The following is a 12,177-nucleotide window of genomic DNA, read 5'->3' on the forward strand; positions in this document are numbered from 1 at the left end:
TTTACTCCTTAGAATAAGCCCCAAGGGCTAAGGGCTCTTATTTTATGAATGAGCAAACCTGAGGCTCAGAGAGCCACCACCTGTCCGGGGCCCCACAGCTGGGAAGGAGGGTGCCAGGCCAGAACTATGTCCCCTGGGCTCACTGGAAGCTGGGCCCCTGCTGCCCAGGGTGGTACCTAGTCAGAACGGATATGAAGCTTGGGTTGTCCCCCAAGAGGACCTGCATGGCCTCAGGCTCTTCTTCTCTGCCCAGGGCTGTGGGACCTGGTGAAACCCCGGAGCCCTGTCCCACCTTCCCCAACTCCTCAGCCAGCAAAGGGCTCACAGACTGGAGCGGTGGGACACTGTCACCTGCACGACTGAGGTTTCAAGAAGCAGCTGTTTACTCTGGGTCTTGAGTTTTAAAGGGGTTTAAAGTCCAACGTGGACCCTCTCAGCTCTTGGGATGCCTGTAACCATGGCAGCAGCTCACTGAGCAGCAGCAAATATTTGCTGAGGAAGAGAGAGAGCCAGGGAAGGAGGCAGAGACCCAAGGGGGTGGGAATAAGGCTTTGCCCTGGGTCCCCGCAGATGGCTGGGGGCCACTCAGATGCCTTTGGAGGAGAAATAACTCCTCTACCTGACCTGTACCTGGGGATATGTGCCCCATCCCATGGCCCATTCCCTGGGTCTCTGTGTGAACTGTGCCCTCAGGACAGCAAACCCAGGACCAGATCTTGGGGCCAGGGTCTCCTCGGCACTAGTAAGTCCCTTCTTTTCGTTGAGACTCAGTTTCTTCATCCGTGAAATGGGAACGACAAGCCTGCCTGCCTTTTCAGGGCTGTCTTGTGACTTAAATAAATCCCAGCCCCTGGAGCATCCTCATGAGGGATCATTGCACGGCCCCCCAGACTGGGTTCCAGGACACGGGATGTCAAGAACTCCACACTCTGGAGAGCCCAGAGAGGGCAGGCAGCTTACTCAAGGCCGCACAGCTGACACAGCTGGGCCCAGAACACAGCCACCCAGCCCTTCCGTCATCCCAGGCCACGAGGCCTCCTTGACCAGCTGTCACCAGCTGAGGGTTGTGAATCATGGCCGCAGCATGATTCCCTGTGGACGTGCTCAGGGCTTAGCCAAAATCTGGGTCAGGGCCTGGGCGTACCAGGCACGTGCACAGTATCTGCCAAGTGCATCCCAGCGGAGAGAGACTAGGAAAGCAGAGCCTGTGGCCCTGGGCTGCGGGGGAGGGGCTTGGCAATCCTGCAGAAGCCTGAGGAAAGGGCGCTGGGCTCTCCTTGTGGGCCGTCCCCCGGGTTAACTGACCTGTGTACACACCTTGATTTGTAAATAGGCCAAAATCTGCATTTATTTTTAAATCACATGCTGGGAATAAAAATAGACAACATCCTATCATTAGGAGAATAAGGTATGCAGAGCAGCACGCAGAATGCACTGCTAAGGGCTCTAGGGTTGGTCTTGGCTGTTTTGGAACTCTGGGGCCTCGGTTTCCCCACATGCGGACAGGCTGTGGTCCTGGTGCCCACCTGCCCTCACTCGGTGTCTGACCACCCTCAGAGACCCTCTTCTGAAAGTCTCACAGCCATCTCCACTCGGCCTACTTGGCCTCCTTTCTCCACTAGAAGCACAAATATACTTATTTATTCTCTCTTCTTATTTCTCGCACCGGAGGAAACCTCCTAGAAGAGAGTGGGAAGTGGGGCTGTGAGGAGAGATCCTCATGCAAAGGCTCCTCCCCTAGGGCCTGAGGGCAGCTGGGGCTCTGCCACCTGGGGGCGGGGTTGGGGGTACCCGAGCTCGCGCCTCGCAGCGCAGACCGGCTCTGGGTCCGGGACAACGCGACTCTTCTGGTTACGAACTTGGCCATGCCACACCCGGATTCCTCCACTCTGCCACAGGCCCCAGCTTCTAATGGGTGGCTTGGGAACAGGCTGACGTGCTACCCTAGGGTAAAGGGAGACGGTGTCAACAACAACGGAGCTGGCCCCAGACCTGGGGGACAGCTCCCTACAGAGAAGGCGCTGGGCATGGCTGTGTCTCCAGAGACCTTCCAGCCAAAGCTGGCCAGCTCAGAACAGGCAAGGGCTGCAGGAAAGGACATCGCAGAGCTCCACCCGGTCAGCTCAGGCACGTCACTGTCCTTGGACAGACAGGCAGACACAGAGTCAGAGACGGCAGACAGACCACACTCCTCCCCGGACGGAAAGCTGCTGAGGACTTGTGGGACAGGCCCTGAATTAATACAGGTGCTAAAATATAGAGACGAGGACGTTAGAACAATTACGACTGATCCTTGGCTTCTCGATGGTACCTTCTCTGTGTCTTCACATCGCCTTCCCTCTGTACTTGTCTGTCTCGGTCCCGATGTCTCCTTTTTATAAGGACACCTGTCATATGGGCTCAGGTCCCACCCTAAAGATCTCGTCTCAACTTGATCACCTGCAAAGACCCTGCTTCCAGATAAGTTCCCATTCGCAGATACCGGGGGTTTAACCAACGCACTTGGTTAAATATGTGCCCATTGCAACCCAGGCATTGGGCACAGAGAAAATTCTTGCAGATCTACTCTCTGCCATCCCAAAGGTCATCGGCAGAAGGATGGATAGAAAAATATGCATTAAAGAGAGACTATATAGCAGGGAAAATCAATGAATTACAGCTCCACACATCAGCCTGGAGGAATCTCAAAGTCATACTATTAAGCTGAAAAAAGCAAGTCATAGAAGAACCTATACAGTTCGATTATACAATAAAGATCCACGAGATCAGTTCTATCAACGTCGTCTTTGCTCAAACACCATCTCAGAGGCCTTCTCCCTCACCCCACCTCAAGCTCAAACTCCATCCCCCTCAACCACTTGCCTACTCCCCCTTATTCTGCTCTATAGTTTCTTTCCCCGGAGCACTTGTCAACTTCTAACAAATTACATAATTCACTTACTCATGTGTCTAGTAGTTATCATCACACTCCTCCTTCCAGACTGTTAGGGCCACGAGGGCAGAATCTTTTTTTCTTTTGTTCATGGACGTCAACCAAGTACCTACAACTGTACCTGGTACTAAGTAGGCTCCGAACATATATTTCTTAAAGCGAGTGGTACACGAATGTTCGTTTATGATTATTTTTAAACAGTGTTCATGCATTACACCTGGTCTGCTGTATACGTGATGTGTCATAGTAAATAGCATTTGAAGAAAATGGATGTGCTATTTCTTGCGAGACCCGGGTCTTGAACTGAGATGCGGCCCCTTCATGATCTATGCCACCTCCTTAACCACAGAAAGCCAGGGTCTGGCTGCATTATTTCCCCAAGGGCATGCCCTCTTGTGTATGACGATGAGTGACAGGGAAAGTCAATCTACCCACGAGACGCAGTCTTCCGTGTTTTATTTCTGCTTTGACAGGGTTTTAAAATGTGCTCATGAATATTTGTACTGACAACTACAGAGAGCATGACAGCTTTGCGGAGAGAAGTAAAACCACCTGGTAAATTTGCCTTGTGCTTCCTTGAGAAAACAATGTCAAGGCCGCAGTCACAGAACCAAATATGCACGATCGTGGCCTTGACGAGCTCATCGCAGTGAAATCCCCAGTAACTACCAAATCGCGTCCGTGTGACCACCCAACATCCTCCCCAGGCAGAGTCGACCAGCTGCCCTATGAGCCATCATTGGCTCAGCTGGTTTAGTTTGCAGCTCGACTTTGTTCTTCCTTGTCAAGATCGTTTTTGACTATTCCGGGTCTCCTGCATTTTCATATCAGTTTTGGGATTGGCTTATCAATTTCTTCCCAAAAGTCAGGTGGGATCTTAATAGAAATGGTGTTAAATCTGTAGATCAGTTTGGAGGGGGCTGCCACTGTAATAAAGCATTTGATTTTATTTTTTGATATCTGACCGCTGACAGCTCTTAAGTCTCATCCATTTCTGTCCCCCTGTGCCCCACATCCTGACAAGGAGTAAGAAAGCTTAAATGTCTTCTCTTTTGGTGCTAGTGGCAATTAAATGCATCCAGATTTGTAATGAAGAAGTAAAACTATCTTTATGTATAAATGGCATGGTTTCGTATATCTCAAGTCATCAGAAAATCACACAAAAAACTATTGATCATCTATCTACAGTTTCCATGGCAACCGTCAACCAACCAGAATCTTCCATCATCTAGAACATCCTCTACCCTACCTTCCTTAAAGCACCCAGTTCCCTCGCAAGGTGTTTTCCAGCCTCCAGCGAGTGCTAAGTTCTTGGGTGAGGAGACTCCCACAGGTCGATGAAAGGCTCCAGCATGAGGAAGCCACTGGATTTGGTGGGTGGGTCTCATTTCTGCTGTCATGTCAGGAAGGCCGCATCTCCAAGAAGAGGGCCAGCTCGTAGCAAGTGACGAGAGCTGGGTTCTTTCATCTTTGCGCATCAGGTCAGCCAGGAGCACTGTGGTCCCACTTCCTGGCCCGGCAGGGGTTCCAAAGCCCTGAGGCAAAGGTGGCCGTGCCAGGGGTTCAGGTCGGGCAAACTCGGGGCATGGACATGAGATCAGGACACGCTCAGCTTCTTTCAGGGGGCGACCTGAGCCGCTGCTGTTTCCATTAGGAAGGAGATTCTGAACGAACTGCCCTTCACGTGGCCTCTGCACTTAGGATCCCAGAGGCCCCGGAGCAGGGGCTCCGGGGAATTTTACATTCCGTCTGCCACTGACGATGCCCAGTTCCCGCCAAGTCACAAAGCACAAGATTGAAAATGAACTTCAGGAACCTCAGTGACCTACTGCTCTTGGTTTTAGAGGTGACGGCTTCCACTGTGGCCTCAGCATCAAGTACACACTTGCACACAGTGTCATCTGTACCCAAGAGTGAACTCTGCTCCCTTAGAATAAAAGAAATTTAGACGTTGCTACTTGGAAAGGGGACAGACTGACTTATACACTGCGGCTACTAAGATAAAGATACAAAAGTGAGAAGTAGCAGTGAGTGGGGATTATCTAGCATTTGTAGGGATGGGGAGACTGTCAACGCACCTGCCTGGACCAGGTGGGCCCAGAGAGGTGGCTCTGGGAGAACACAGCAGCACTAGGCCCCTTGGAGCCAGACCAGAAGGCAGGGGTGGGTGGGAGCAGGCAGTGGAAGGGACAGGGCCTTCCTGTGGCTCTGAGCCAGCTCTGCCCTTCATGGCCATATAACCCCAAAGTCCCTGTTTAACTGTCCCGTGTGTTCACTTGTAAACCGGGATTGGCTCTTACAGGGATTGTTGGGAGAGTAAATGAGATGCACGGCTGACCACACACACAGTAGGTGCTGAGTGAGCATCGAGCCTGGAGTGGGGGGAGCTGAGGTCCACCTAGCTAAGCCCGATTCCTGGTTGACAAGACAGGGGTGGACAGGGGACAGGGAGGCTAAGCAGAGACTGCAAGGCAACCACAGCTCAGCCGAGGTGAGGAAGGAATGGCCCAGACCTGCGCCAGACCCTCCCGCAAGCATCCTTGGCTCCCCTGGGTTCACCAGACGCCAGCCCCACGGGCGTCCACTGCAGCCAGGCTCAGGCTAACCAGAGCAGCCACCATTCTTCCGGGGGAGGTGGGGGCTCGCAAAGCCTCACCCCTCCCTGCCCTCAACTCCAGACACAAAAAACACAGGCACCGAGGCATCTTCCAGTGCATTTTAATAAAAATTCCATCATCGGAAGAGTTCTCACAGCATACAATGTCAAGATGGGCGTGTCGGCTTGGTCCTACAAATGGAATTTCAACAAGATTTACACTTCAAACATGTATGAAAAATAAAATATATAATATTTAGCTTTATCAATTTCCCCCACTTAATCACTTTGTCTTTAAAATAAATTACTATTACCTCTGTCCAATAAATTAAGCGGTCTGGAGTCACTAAGCAATTATCAGCCAAGGGACATCCACTTCCTGAAACAGTTCTCGGGGAAATGCTCAAATGCTTATAGGAATCAACATGAGTTAAAACTAGCAAATTCCTCACAGCAAGGTGAGACATTGAAAATGGGAGCCTGCTAATGGCTGTTCTTTTCCGCTGGGGAAAATAAATTCCCCAAACCACACGGAATGGTTGTAAAAGCTGCAACTGAACTTTTGGCACCAGTGGACAAAGGGGGCCTTTCAGAGCCATAGTCGATGACAAAGCATTGGTCCGAGGGAGAGGGGACAGAGGAGAAGGGATGACTGCCACGGCCATCGTCTATTCCAAGTCCCCCCTCCAGCCCCCTCTGTGGAGCCACAGACATCCCTCCACCTTAGAGAAGGCAGCATTGTCTGGGCAGCCCACCCACCCCTCGAGCCTGAAGGTCCTTGGATAGAAAGACGCACAGCAAAGAACACAAGAGAGGCCGTGCTGAAGAGGTGAGGGGGGGCCGCGTGGCGCCTGCTCAGTGGACGGCAGGGTGTACTCAACACACAAGGGACACGGCCGCTCCAGAGGGCGGGCTGCACGGCCTGCAGCGGGGTGGACAGACAGCACACGAGACACCGCGAGCCTGGGGGACAGGTGGGCCGGGGCCCGCTGGCAGTTACAGGGGTCTGAACAGGACCTGAAGGACCGGAACCCTCCCCCAGCCGGGAAGTCAGATACTGGCCCACCTGTGGCTCAGGGCTTTTCCCAAGGGATTCTGGCCCCATCCCGCCAAAACAACGAGATAGCGGTAAGGAACGAATAAGCTGGTGACGAGTGCTGCCACGGAGCCTGTCTGTGGGGGCCTCACGCACTCTAGTGGGAGGTTTCTATAGTCTCCCCGGGGGACTTGGGGCCCCCCAGCCTCCTGGACGGGGTGGGGGGGGCTACAAGTCAAGGAGGCGCTCCTCGCAGGTCTCCACGGGCCACTTGGATGCCCCTCCAAACACGTCGACGTTGTTGTCCACCCAGGGGATGACGTTGCCGGGCATGTTCGTGGAGCAGTTGGCGATGTTGACAATTTCCTGGGCACGGAGGACGCGGTCCCAGATGTTGAGCTGGCTGAGCTCCCCCACAAACGCCTGCGTGGCGTCGAACCGGCCCCCAACGGTGTCCTGTGGAGGGACGAGTCCGTGTCACTGCATGTGCAGAAGCTAACTCTCCTGGCCCAGGACCGGCGTCGGGGAAAGGACGCTGGGGGTGGACCGGGGCGTCCTCCTGACTCCCCCTAACTCTCCCTGGCCACCGAGTCCCGCGGGGCCTGGAGCCCCAGGCACGTCAGGCCTGGGAGATGTCTTCACTCCAACCACCCAGTTTACAGGGGGAAACTGAGGCCGGAGCAGGGAAACACCTGCCCAAAGTCCCAAAGTTCAGTTCCGCCGGCTCCCAGGCCCTCCCAGGGGGAGAGGTGAGGAGGGCGTGGGCCGAGAAGAGCCCAGACTCAGCCCCGCCCCCCAAAAGCACCTGGCATCTATTCTCACTTTCCATCAGCAAACCTCAAACACAGCCCGGAGTGTCAAGTCTCATCTGCCCAAGCGAAGACGGCCTGCTTGGCGTCCCCTCCCCAGGTGGTGTTTCTCAAGGGCGGCCTCGGAGGCCTCGCCCTGTCCTCCCGTCTCCCCCGCAGGGCTGAGCACCCTACAGGCGTTCCCTACGTGCCCTCAGACCCTGAGCCAGCGGCTTCTGGAAGATGCCGTACCAGCCCCCCGCATCTGGAGTCGATACTGCACCTGGTAGAGGCCAAGCAGCCAGAGAGACGGCCCCTTGGCTACATGGCTTGTGACCCCAGGGACACTCCTGCCTGCCTGTGCTGGACTCCTCTGGGATCTGTCTGAACCTCCCACAGCAGCCCGGGACCCCGGCCGCAGCCCCTCAGCCCACAGGACAGTGTGAGCGGGGCGAGGCGTGACCCTCACATCCTGTTTTCCACTCCCCTGTACTCACCTGCTCCTGCCCAAGGATCAGCACACCCCTCGGCTTGATAGGGTGCCAGGGGGCCAGGTTCTCCCCGGTGCCGAGCTTCTCCCCATCCTGGAAGGCCTCCCACATGCCGTCCCGTGTTGTCCAGGTGACACAGATGTGGTGCCACTTGCCGTCACTGACAAACAGGGGTAGCTGGGCAACCTGCGGGTGGTAAGGTGCAGGTGAGGACCCCTCGTGGGGTTCCCGGAATCTGACCTGGGGGGCTGAGGCCTGCCGCTGCTCCTATCACACGGGGTCCCTCCTGGCCTCCTCTCTACTGTGTGGGTAACGTGCCTGACCAGCCCACCTCAGAGAGACCCTCGGGCTGGAGACGCCACGTGCGTCAGACACTCCGGGGCAAAGGGGCAGCCTGGGCACAAGCCCCCGACTCCAGGGCGGCCCTGCTTTCAACTGGACGCCCTTGTTCCCGGCTTAGCTGAGGGTGCAGGACACTGAGTCAAGCAAGCAGATGTGACAGACCCCCGCCCCACACACACTGGCTCTGAACATTCCATGTTGGAGAACCCAGAGGGCGGTCTGGGCCCTCTCGGGCAAACTTCTCTGGACAACAGTCAGACCAGGCGCCTGCACTCCACAGGCAAGGTCCCAATGGCCATCGCGGCACTCGGGGACTGTGCGCGTGGGTGTCCTCCCGTGCAGAGCACTGAAGGCCTACCATTGCAAGCGAGTGTTTTGGGGAGCCACGCACAGGACTGGGAGAAGGGCCGTCCAACCCACACCCATCTACCAGCATCCTGAGTGCTCCACAGACCAGCTGACTGTGACTCCGCCTGTTGTTACTGCTGGTGTCCTAGCAACCCGCAGGCCTCTCAGGAATTGTCTGTTTACACACTGTCTAAACCAGGAGGGAAGCAAGCCTCGGGGTCCTCGGGGCTGTGTCCAAGGGTGTTATTTATTAATCCCTGGCTCAGGGGTGTGGTCTCCACTGGAAGGGGCCCAGCAGGTGGACTACACAGTGTTTCTCACTTAAGCAAACTCCACCCAGGGCAGTTCGACAAAGACGGACAGCGTGAGGAGCAGGGTGGACAGGGCTCCCGGGCTCCGGCAGCCTGGGAGTGGGTGCGGCCATTCACATGCTCAGCTCCAGCAAGGAGGATGTGAGGACATATGAGAAGTATCACACACTCAGACACACACGCATACACCCTCCTCTAGTCAGTGCAGCCCTGGGGGGCAGCCCCCGCTGACTGGCCCAAGGGCCGGTGACAGGTCAGGCTGGCATGCAGCGATTCCAGCTTATTCTGTTCCTTCCATGACCTGTGGCCTGGACCCTCTGCTACTTCCCACTAGACTCTTAGCTTGGACCTCTATGAGCTGCAGCTGCCTGCCCTCCGCCCCTGTCCCCTGCACAGTCAGCTGCCCAGGGCAGGACTGAGTCGGTGCAGAGCCATCCCCACCGTGAGTAGGAAAGGCCACAACCAGCTGTCAGACTCCCTGCAACTTCCCGACCTTTGTCACCACCACGATGACAGAGGTGGCATCCAAGCCGGCCTCACCTTGTCATTGATGAGCAGCTCGATGGGGTTGTTGCCCCATTCTATCAGCACGATCTCGTTGGCCTGCCCGGGCACCGCGTAAGAGAACGGGGTGCCGATGCCAGGCGAGGCGCTGGACCGCAGCCACAGGCAGATGGTGAAGGCGTACAGCTCGGGCAGCGTCTTCTTGACCTTGCCATACAGGTAGTTTGTGCGGAGGGGGAGGGACACTTTGAACGCATCGGGGGACTTGAATGCACTATTGCCTGGGGAGTGAAAGAGAGGCCAGCAGTGCTTTAGCCCAGCCCCACCATTGTGGCCCAGCTTGACCGCTCACCTGGACCCCAACCTCTGACCCAAGTGGTCCTTCTCTGGAGCACCTGCTACCGGGCAGCCACTGTCCAAAGTGCTGAAACTCCCGCAGTCAACAAGAGCATCCTCACTCTTGGAAGCTTAAAGAAGAGGGTAGGGCAAGCCGGACTTAGTTTTCTGGTTAAAGTAAGCCAGAAAACCCTTCCTCAGCCAGGTCTTGTTATATCCTTGAAATCTCAGCCCCTTCAGCATCTTCAGCAAGGGTGGGGTGGGGAACCCATTTGGTGGGTATGGAGGCAGGACATGTTACAAGGTCTCAGGTATCCCATAGACACTTGTCACTTCTCACAAGAAAGAAGCACCACTGCCAGGGCAAAAGAGTCGGTGCCTGTGTCTGTAACTTAATTCAGAAGTGGCCTTTGGACAAAGTCCCTGAAGTGAGTGGCTTACAAGGCTCGTGATTTGCCTTTTCCTCCCCAAGAGAAGAGTTTGCTGACTATTTCCTGCAGGTTGAGTCAAGCGGGAGGCAAAGGAATGCAGAGGTGACCCTCTCCACTGAGGGCAACAACCTGGCCAGAGCCCAGACCCTTCTGGACCCACCTGGGACTGGCGAGAATCCTCCTGGCCATCCCCATGTAAATGGTGCTTCCAAATTCTTTTAAAATGACTGGTATCGGGTTTAAGCAATTTTCAGTACAGTTTTGGTTTAAGCTTAAAATTAACAACAAAAATAAACACACAGAGGGCAAGACCCTGTCTCCAGTAATCAGATTCCAAAATTGGCAGTATATCACCCGATTTTGTGAGCTGTCAGGGCAAAAGCTTCCCTCTTATTTGAGGACCAGATGCTGCCGGTGAAAAAGCCAAACTGCCTGTCACTAGTGGACTAAATCAGTCCCTTCCTCACCCCTTCTGCAGGACAGGAGCCAGAACGGGTCAACTTTGCTCCACTAGGACCCTGAAAACTCATTTTCTGTCATAGTAAACAATGCACGAGGAAGCTCTTTGGCGTCAAGTTCACACCCATCCGAGGAAGACCTTCTGCGAAAGGAAGTGATGGAACCCAATGTCACCCTCTCAACCTCCTGGGAACAGGCAGCATGGAAATACGAGAATATTTACTGCTCTCTGCTGATTGTGCGGTCTTGCCTGATGCACCGTGACCCCCCATGACAGGGCACCCTCAACACAGGTTTTAGAGCTGCTGAGCACCTGGCGAGGGCTGAGAAGACCTGGTCACCTAGGGGAGCCCAAAGTGGGGCTCGGTCAGGGTATAAGGCCCCAAGGGGCTGAAGCAAAATCAAAGCAGAAAACCCGAATGCCCCCACTCTTGACGTCACGGGGTGCACAGCGGAGGCATCCAGGCTCAGAGAAGCTAGGTGATTTACCTCGGGGCATGGAGCAAATGAATGACAGAGCAGCGAGCAGCAAACCCTCTTTCCACTACGTGCAGCCACTAGTATTTAATCTGCAAATTCCCAAGCTCTACACGAAGTCGTGATTATCTAATAAAGGAAAATGGCTTCTATCCTCACAAGCGGGCAGGCTTGCTGATTTAATAAGGCTCAGTGTTGGTAATATCGTTAGCTCGGTGACAACAGATAGGTTTAATTAGAGCTGTGGGGAGCTGAGGGGCAGTGGAGGGGGGTCCATATCCCGGAAGCTGGTGCCCTCTGTTTATATCAAACAGTCTGGAGGTTCAGAAGAAACTTAGTTAAAACCCATTGAGGCATTAAAAGCTCTGATCGATAAATCAGAGGCTGCAAGTGGTGGACAAGGCTAAGGAGGGGGCGGCCTGGAGCCTGCGAAGGGAAGGGCGGACTGCTGCTGGAATGGTAAGGAGTCAGGTGGTTTTTCTGCACCTGGGACAGGTAGGTTCAAGCCCATCCCCGCAACCGTGGGAGCAGTCAGCAGGCAGGGGGCTGGGAGTGGCCACTCCCTCACCCAGGTGGCCTCGCCCGGAAATGGGCAAAAGAGCCTTGGAGTTGGCCCCCTCTCCGCCTGCTCTTCCTTGCTCTGAGCCCAGCCTCCCCTGCACTGCAGCCAAGAACCAAGACCAGGGGTGGGGGGTTGGGAGGGACGACAGCCAGAGGGCGCCAGAGAAACCAGCGAAGCCCTCAGCACTCACCTCGCTCCAGCTCGGTCACCCTCTCCAGAAGCGCGTTCAGGGCGCTCTCGGTCTTCTGCCGGTGAGCCGAGGTCTCGTTGTGGAGCAGGGACTTCTCGTCCTCCAGCTCCGCCACCTTGCGCAGCAGCTGCCGCTCCAGCTCCCCCAGCCGCCGCTGGAGCACATCTCGGAAGTCGCTGGGCAACGCGGCAGCCGACACGTTCACTCGGAGCTGGTGCTTTGGGGCCGGGAGACAGGTCGGAGTAAGATTAAGGCCAGTTAGAAAAGAAATTGTGAAATGCAGCTCCACGGGCCCCGCCCCACAGGGAGAAGATTCCAAAAAACAAGAGTATTAAACCATTAGTGCCAATGGCAGTAAGGGGAGCATTTCACTG

General features: G+C 55.2%; 1 protein-coding gene across 1 annotated transcript in view; it reads right to left on the minus strand.

Moving 5' to 3' along the window:
- Nucleotides 1-6,613: 6,613 nt before the first annotated feature.
- NPTX2 (neuronal pentraxin 2) overlaps nucleotides 6,614-12,177 on the minus strand; it is a 7,454-nt gene continuing 1,890 nt past the window's right edge. The window contains exons 2-5 of the mRNA XM_039876353.1: nucleotides 11,804-12,020; nucleotides 9,385-9,629; nucleotides 7,850-8,029; nucleotides 6,614-7,020 (exon numbers count right to left, since the gene is read on the minus strand). Coding sequence (XP_039732287.1) covers nucleotides 6,793-7,020; nucleotides 7,850-8,029; nucleotides 9,385-9,629; nucleotides 11,804-12,020 — 870 coding nt within the window. The 3' untranslated portion in view covers nucleotides 6,614-6,792. The remainder of the gene's footprint in view (nucleotides 7,021-7,849; nucleotides 8,030-9,384; nucleotides 9,630-11,803; nucleotides 12,021-12,177) is intronic.

This window comes from Pteropus medius, unplaced genomic scaffold (genome assembly GCF_902729225.1).
Source record: "Pteropus medius unplaced genomic scaffold, Ma_sr-lr_union100, whole genome shotgun sequence".
Lineage (NCBI taxonomy): Eukaryota > Metazoa > Chordata > Mammalia > Chiroptera > Pteropodidae > Pteropus > Pteropus medius.